The sequence below is a fragment of the Anneissia japonica genome, unplaced genomic scaffold (genome assembly GCF_011630105.1).
Source record: "Anneissia japonica isolate Jap-2015-1 unplaced genomic scaffold, ASM1163010v1 scaffold585_len4108843_cov191, whole genome shotgun sequence".
In the NCBI taxonomy this organism is placed as follows: domain Eukaryota; kingdom Metazoa; phylum Echinodermata; class Crinoidea; order Comatulida; family Comatulidae; genus Anneissia; species Anneissia japonica.
In genome coordinates this window covers 2,719,197-2,727,522 of record NW_022716829.1, presented here as the reverse complement: position 1 = coordinate 2,727,522, position 8,326 = coordinate 2,719,197, and the positions used below count along the sequence as shown (strand labels likewise).

Below are 8,326 nucleotides of genomic sequence, written 5' to 3'. Positions count from 1 at the left end.
GGGCCACGGATATTTGATGAATTATGGCTATAGCCCCCCCAGCCCCCCTCTGCCGCCACCACTGATGTCACATGTTTTGTCAAAGATAGTCTGGGCAGCTGCTTCAAACTATTCTGTAAAACAACTTGAACACATGCTTCTGCACTTTAAAGTTTATATCCTATCAAAAAGTTGATATTTTTTCAGGCCAGTGTATCTGACAGACATGAAGGAATTGGATAAAGGAATGGCAAAGTGCTTAAAAGCTATCTTAGATTATGATGCCTACGATCTACAGGATGCATTCAACATGTACTTTCAAGTATCCACAGAATTCCGTGGAGAGGTGGACACTTTTGACCTCAAGGAAGGGGGTAAAGACATTCCTTTAAACTATGACAACAAGTAAGTTCATATCTATATCCTTAGTGTTTACACCGAATAAATCCATGGTTTCCATCCATAAATTTCTTAATTAATTTTCTTCCATAATTGCAAATTGAAACAAGGTAAATCTCTTATTAGCTACATCATAAAACAGATTTTATTTATGTAGTCACATTTAATAATTCCAATATTCATCCTCTTGTTTTTTTAGACAGGAGTATGTTGATCTGTATATTGACTGTATCTTCAATGAATCAGTGAAGGATCAATATAGTGCTTTTGCAGAGGGGTTCTTACAGGTCTGTGGTGGACCAGTACTACAGAAGTTCCATCCTCAGGAACTTAAGACTATGGTTGTTGGCAATGACATTTATGATTGGAAAGAATTTGAACGTGTAAGTCAATTATCAAATAATTTCATAATAAACTTATTTTCATCGTTAAACTACCAGTGGAGATGCATCTCCATACCTAAGTTACTATCATGTAATTTCTGTTATTCATTGCGTATTACAAAATACCTTGAGAAAAAACATGTCCTAAATGGGAAACCCTCAAAGCTCAGTAGGTCGAGTATCCAAACTGTAATCGGAAGGTCTAGGGTCCAAATCCTTATGGGGATGTACAGTACATTTTTCTCAAATATATAATTATCATCATCAAATACCAAAAGTAGAGGTGTATCTCTATACCTAAGTTATTATCAAATAATTTCATAAATTAAAAATAAATTGATGGATGGATAGATGGATATAGAAATATATTTAGATAGGTGAATTATTACATAAACAACTACACATATAAAATACAATTTCTTCATTATAACCATGTCACTCACTAACTTATTTTAATCATTTATTTTATCATTCACTTATTTTAAAATCACCCATCCATTAATTTGTAATTCTATATACAATATTAATGTATTTATTTATTTTATTCGTTTGATTCAACTTTACACAAACAAAATATCAAAAAGTAAATTCATAAATTGATACACAATTAAGCTTAAATTATACATACACAACTAAATTTTAAAATAAATTGTGAATCTTAAAGCCCCATTCCTGGCAAAATTTCTCTTAAGGAAAAATCTGATTTTTATATATGTTAGAAAGATTTATAAATAAAATACGGAATCGCTAGTTTAACTGAATTTAGACATTGCTAAACATGAAAATAATGCAAAATAAGACTCAACTTTGATTTGTTGTGTTCCACACAAGAAACATACTCGCATGAATTTTTTTTATGTTTGATGTTGCGATAGGTCTAATCTATTTTAGTAAGAGCTGGAAACATTAGGCCTGGCCTCGATTTAGGTTCTGTTATCAGACATAAAAACGGCCAACATGATATTTTCCGCTGCTAGTATTGGCACTTGTGAAATATAATATTTCATTAGAATTATATCAAACTTGTTTAAAAATCTGACAGAGATTTTGACAATTAATTAAACATATCTCAGGCCTATTTGATTGTGCGAGATGTGGAGTACAAAATACCAATGTCATTAGAGAGGGTGCACTTTATCGCTTACGATCGTATCAGCGAAGTAAACAGTTTAGTAAATCAGATCGATTAATGCTTTTATTTAATTAATTGTGGGATGAATTAAAATATCTTATGAGAGTTCATGGCATTGGTGGACGAGATAAAGAATAATGTGGTGGGTTTGCAAAACAATTCTCCTGCCTACCTAGGATGCTCGACTGTATAAAGTATACACAAAAAGCAGCTAGTGAGAGCATTCCAGCGGATGTGATCTACAACCTCTGAATTTCCCTAGTAACAAAGAATTCGTTGAGAAAATGGTAATATCCTGAGAAATATTCTGTACTTCTCATTTATTTTCTCCTTTAGCGTAAAACTAAGATTTATGCCACTTTTTGTTATGGTTTATAATAAATAATTAGAGTAATGCATATGCATAGGGAGTGGAGTTGTTTTTGGATGTGAGAAAAAATCCTCAGGAATTGAACCCATGATCCTGAGATTAGAAGGCAAGCATCTTAACCACTGAGCTGTTCAACTCCACTTCAACTCCAATAATATTACATAGAATTTTTCACATTTTATTTGTAGTTGGTTGTATACAGAGACATCTTCAGCAAGAAACATAAAACTATCAAATTTTTCTGGCAAGTTTTCCATGATTTCACATTGCAAGAAAAGAAGAAGTTTCTAGGTAACATTAAAAGTAGATATACAGTATTTTACATAAAAATGTGCAATAGGCCTACATTAAATCATCTGTTAAAAATCTATATATTTTCCCTACATATTAATAATACTTTGCTGTCCTATATTTGTTGTTGAGTTAGTTTGATTTGAGTATCATGAGGTAGAGTCCCCTATTCAATATCCCTCCTACGAAAGACCATTTTGGAGACCAAGATAAGCTATATGATGCAAACCACTATGAAAACCATTATAAATAAATTTGTCCATGATAACCGTGGTTCTGTTCTCGACTTTAAAGTCAAAGGTAGAAAGGTAAAGGTAGAAGATTAACCTATAAATTGCAGCGTCATGTGCTGAATTGCTTACGAGTGTGATTCGTGACTACCTAGCTGCTGACTATTATAGTAGTTAATGATCATATGTTACACAATGTCAGAGGCTGAAATGAAGCATACCATCAGGGTAATCTCTACTCTGAAAGAACATGATGCGTACACTGTACCTCCTTATCTGAGAGGACTTGGTTCTGCATCTCGAACCAGTGCCAATGTTAAGGCTGTAGGTAACTGTTCCTCTGCCTTACTGCTCAGCCAGTTGACATGCCCAGGTAATGATGGTTTGAATCCTATTATATCCATTTCAATTGTGGCCATGGACAAAGCAGATTATAGAACTGCAAGAGGTCTGACTGCCCTTATTTTGTATGCACACATTGAAACGTTTGAAACTCGTCTTTTGAAGGACGCCCTCAACTTTTTGAAATAGGATTACATTCCAACGAAACCATGAGAGTTGGTCGTCTTGCAGTTTTATACTTGCTTATACAGTATCTACATTTTGTCTCTGGCTAGTCACTTTTGAGTATAAAGCAGCTTAGCTCAGTCGGCTAATCTGGTGATAGCCACTGTGTTTGCGCTGAACTGTGGAGATCTCTAGGTCCCCGGTTCAATTCCCATCACTGCCTCTCCTTGTGTTTCAGCTGGAGGGCTCAAATACAAGTTACAATAGCGCACCGGCTTTCGGATGAGACGTTTAAGCCGTTGGTCCCGTGTGCATTTATGGCCCATACACATGTTAAAGAACGCAGTACACACTTCGGGAAAGAGTAGGGGATTGTCTTCCGGTGTACTGTCCAATCACCACCAGAAGGACCCCACTGGAAATAAGTCTTCTTCTAGGCTTTCGTCAGCTATCCTTGGTGTTTACACCGAATAAATCCAACAACCAAAACGGGTGCTGGTGGAATGTGAATAATCCCTGATAGGTATTTTACCCCTAAAACACAGGAAGCTATTATTGGTAGGAGGTCCCATTATCATTATTAATATTATTATTATAATTATTATTGTTATTGTCATATTTATTGTCATTAATATTATCTTCATTATTAGCAATATATTATTTTATTAATTGATTATTATGATTTGGTTTGTAATAGCATTTTTAACAGGTAGTGATCGGATCCCTGTGCAGGGCATGTCTCGGCTAAAAATGATAATTCGGCCAGTATTTGAAAGCACTGACTATCTACCAACTGCTCAAACCTGCTTCAACATCTTTGAATTACCTTTGTACAAAAGCAAAGAAAAAATGAGGGAGAAGTTGTTAAAGATGTTAGAGCACGGTAAAGGATTTGGGCTTCAGTAATTTGCAGTATTCTGACATGACAACTGGGATCCATGCAAGATTCTCGCATTCTATAATATCAAAAACATAACCATCAAAGGAAGACCATACCAACTGAAAAGGGACAATGACTGCTTTTTGCAAATTATGCCGCATCACCCAGAGAGTTTAGATTGGGTAATCACAGCAATTGTCCAGCATTTAGGCAAGACTTGACCTGATCAGGGAAATGAACCAACGATGAGTTCCAGGGCCCGGATTTATCGATTTCAGCATAACAAATGTCTTAAGTCAAAAAATTTAAGATGTCCCTAAGCATATATCTTAAGCTGATTTATAAAACCATCTTAGCAAAATCTTAGCTTAAAAATTGTCTTAGATGGCCCATGCGTGCAATCAACTTTTTAATTTTAAGCAATTTTTAAGCTAAGCAATATTGATAAGCCTAACTTAAGCAAAAAAATTGACTTAAGACGAATTTAAGCCTATTTCTAGTTTGATTAATATGGCGCCAGGATCTCCTGACCCGGGAAAAGAGTACCTGTTAAGGGTGTCCCACCTTGAGTGACAGGTATCCATTCATTTATTTTTAAAAAAGTCTCTCTCATTGGCTGTGTATTTGTCAACACTTCTCATGGTCAGTGACAGCAAATTGTTTTTTCATATGCACAATAGGCAATACAAGATAAATGTGGAATGATTTTACTTCTAGTATTATTAAAGTATTAACTTTTATTAATCTGTCGAAATCAGCTTTTGTCATCAAGTTTTGATATCATTAATGCTGATTTTTATTTATTGTTATTTTTATTACAGCATTATTATATTCAAATAATTTCATCTGGATTTTAATTATATTAAATTACCGTAGTATCCATCATCGCTGATAAGAAATTATTTTGTTGTTGCTATTACTGTAGCCTAATATTTTAATAATATGTTTATAATTTTTATTATAATACTCTATAAAGTAGTAGTATTAATGTAGGTTTTTTACTGCAAATATTTGTAAATCAGGAAAACTGACTGCAGGCCTATTCTGAGTCATTCCATGCCAACTCAACCAGGGGCTCCACAGTGACCATCTTGGATTTTGCTGAAATTTTAACCAAATATACTTTGAGGGGTATTATGAAAAATCCCAAAGTTTCATTGGAAAATTCCCAAGCGTTCTGAAGTTACGGCACTTTCAACTTTTGAAGACACGCCCCTTTTTCAGACTCATGAAGAGCAGCAATATCTTGTGAGTGTCTTTGAAAGGCAGTATTTTCATTTCTGGACATACTAGAAAACTAAAAAATTGGGTCACCGTGAAATTTTTTTGGAAATTGTCCGAGTTGGCATGGAATGACTAAGTTTATAGTTTGTAACTATGAAAGTTATAATAAATCTTCAAGTTCTGTGCTGTTTTTGGTTTTACTTGTTTTATCAAGTTTGTTTATGTTAGATGTGGAATGGTTTTACTTTTAGTATTACTTAGGTAACTATCAATAACTTTCATTAATCCATCCATATCAGTGGTTGGCAGCGCCCTCTGTTTTACAAAATGGGAAATTTTCATTGGGAAATTCCCCAAGGCTGTCACACCGGTCAAATCAAAGAATATCAAACTTGGGAAATTACAGTGTTGTAATTCAACTGCGTCGGCTTTGCACTAAACAGACATAATTCTGTATAGGACAGCGTTAGACGTTATTAAAATTGAGTTTCATGTCAAGGTGAAAAACAGGTAGGTGGTAACAGTTTGCACATGATATAATTGGACCTTACTGTACTCATCTGTACTTGTGTTCCTGTTTCTGTTGCGTTGTTTTTTGACATCGGGAGCTGTCAGATACAGTTCCAGTATTGTTTGCTTTTACACGCATCGGTGATCAACGAAAGTTCTTAATTTTACTATGCATTAGGCCTATCATTATTTTATTGGTTTTTTTAATGCAAGTAACTGGTGTTGGCGTGTCTAGGGATACGCGGGCTTGGGGTTTGTCTGACATTCATAACAAATTGCCTTCCCTAGTCAGCCGGTCCCATTCACCAATGGCGTGCGTGCACCTCCCCCCCCCCCGACCACTGAAAGTGTTGAGCCAACAAACATGCTCAATCAAGCATTTAAAGCCTCATATCATCATATTTTGCTAACTAGTTCCCTCTCACCTAATGACACACAATACCGATTTCCCCCCCCCCCCCCCCCCCCCACTTCCGCCATCTCTAGAAACACCACTGAATGAAGTTTGCTCAAGAACTAGGTTCTGGTCTGATTGCAGTTGAAATTCCAAGCAAAGGTGTTTTTTTTTTTTTTTTTTTTTTAAGTTTATCTAAAATTGCATATTTTGTGTCATTGGATTTTAATTAAAAATTAAATAGAGAAAACTTATCCCATATCTAGTGACCCTCACTTTCTCATCATGCTTCCAATCAGCTCCCCTTCCCCCTGCCAATATTCCTATATACACCATTGCTTTTCTTTAGGGCATTAGGTTGATGGCTACTTTTAGTATATTCTATTTAATCATAGGGTACATAGAAAAATTGTTAGATTATCACTACCGCCCGCATCAAAAATTTGGTAAATTTTGAGGCAGGAATAAAAAGAAGAATTTTTTGGCCGCATCATTTATTTCAACAGCATAAAAAAAATACATTTTCTTTAAAAAACAATAAAGTTAAACCAGTTTTTATACAATATTTACAATATTTTTACCAAATAAAAACAGTCCCTCCCTCATCGATAAAAAAAAGCAATGTTCTATTGTTCTGATAAAAAAAAAAAGAGAGCACACACTCTCATTATTTTTTTTAAAAAAGGTGATAATCTCATCTAATAATTTGTTTCTATGTGTCCCTTAGATCATTATCAATGCATTGACTGTGATGTGAACCTTTGTCAATTACAAACTGGTACCAAAGGAGGTTAAAGAATTATATTATCATAATATAGTAGGATTAATCAAGGTGTTGATCTCCACTGTGTAAGCCAAAAAAGTAAATACTCATTAATATACAGTACTATTGTTTTTGGAATAGTGGTAACAATTTATCTTTCTGTTTGGTGTAGGCTAGGCCCAGTTGTGTAACGATGGGAACAGGTGCCCTGTGGCTTTCTGAAACTGGGGCCCTTTCAGTGGTGGTGCCAGCGTGGAGGGGAAGTTTCTCCTGTTGTCGGATCAAAAATTTAAAAATATGTATCATTTTCCTTTCCAAGTAAGGTTATTTTAATTGCCAATCCCAATTGTTGTGGCCTAAAAGCAAAATTTGGACCATATTAAGCTCTAAAAACTCTCTCTCTTAAAATCTAGGACCGAGGCTCTAGTTGGACCCTTGGGTCGGACTTCCTGTCAAACATGTCAGACCCCTTGTCAGCAAATTTCTGGATCTACCGTTGGGCCCTTTTTCGGGTTTCATTTGCTAATTCCATTCCCAGTAGGGCGCCCTTTAATCCACCACACTGGATATAATACGATATATGTCCTAAAGTCGATGTCAGAGACACATTCTGTTATGTATCAACAAAACCCTTTGTGGTCAGCGTGATAGATCAAGGACCATATGGGTGGACCTCTTCTGGGCCTCTAGATGATATGAGGACCTGTGGATCTCCACACAAGAATGAATAGGCGTTATGCCACTGTGCTATTTAGGCCTACAACCCTACTGTGTAATATGATTTTTCTTTTCTTTTCAGAAAGCAGAAGAAACAGAGCATAATCTAGATCTAGGCATAATGACATCCAGGGTTTTTTCATTGAAGCTAGATGCGAAAGGTTTTAATGATTGTCAGATATCAGATGCCGCTGGAACGTCAGCTAGTCGCACTTGTTCGACCCCAAAGGAAGTTCCGCTGTTCAGGAATTGTTCCATTCGACAAATAGCTTGTGGCTTGCAGCGGACTGTTTTTGTTTTAAGTAATGGAAAAGTTTACACTCATAATGGCAATCAAGGTGATGTCATACCAGGTGTGTATTCCAATCTTCATAATTAATGTAAATGATTTTAATATAATAATATATATTCATATATCATCTTCCTATTTATGGGTGATAATGAGATGCAGCAAAACAATATATAAAAAGTAGATGATTACTACACTAAAGAAAATTATATAATATTTTATTATTTTTAAAAGTTTATGCAATAAACATGTTTTGCA

The 8,326-nt window shown here is 35.2% G+C and overlaps 2 protein-coding genes across 2 annotated transcripts in view; both read left to right on the top strand.

Moving 5' to 3' along the window:
* Window positions 1–4,405, top strand: part of LOC117109868 (probable E3 ubiquitin-protein ligase HERC3) — a 20,731-nt gene extending 16,326 nt beyond the window's left edge. The window contains exons 17-20 of the mRNA XM_033252315.1: window positions 187–384; window positions 578–761; window positions 2,452–2,554; window positions 3,989–4,405. Of these exons, the coding sequence (XP_033108206.1) occupies window positions 187–384; window positions 578–761; window positions 2,452–2,554; window positions 3,989–4,197 (694 nt within the window). The 3' untranslated portion in view covers window positions 4,198–4,405. The remainder of the gene's footprint in view (window positions 1–186; window positions 385–577; window positions 762–2,451; window positions 2,555–3,988) is intronic.
* A 1,370-nt stretch (window positions 4,406–5,775) lies between these two features.
* LOC117109867 (probable E3 ubiquitin-protein ligase HERC3) overlaps window positions 5,776–8,326 on the top strand; it is a 20,535-nt gene continuing 17,984 nt past the window's right edge. The window contains exons 1-2 of the mRNA XM_033252313.1: window positions 5,776–5,905; window positions 7,862–8,132. Of these exons, the coding sequence (XP_033108204.1) occupies window positions 7,901–8,132 (232 nt within the window). The 5' untranslated portion in view covers window positions 5,776–5,905; window positions 7,862–7,900. The remainder of the gene's footprint in view (window positions 5,906–7,861; window positions 8,133–8,326) is intronic.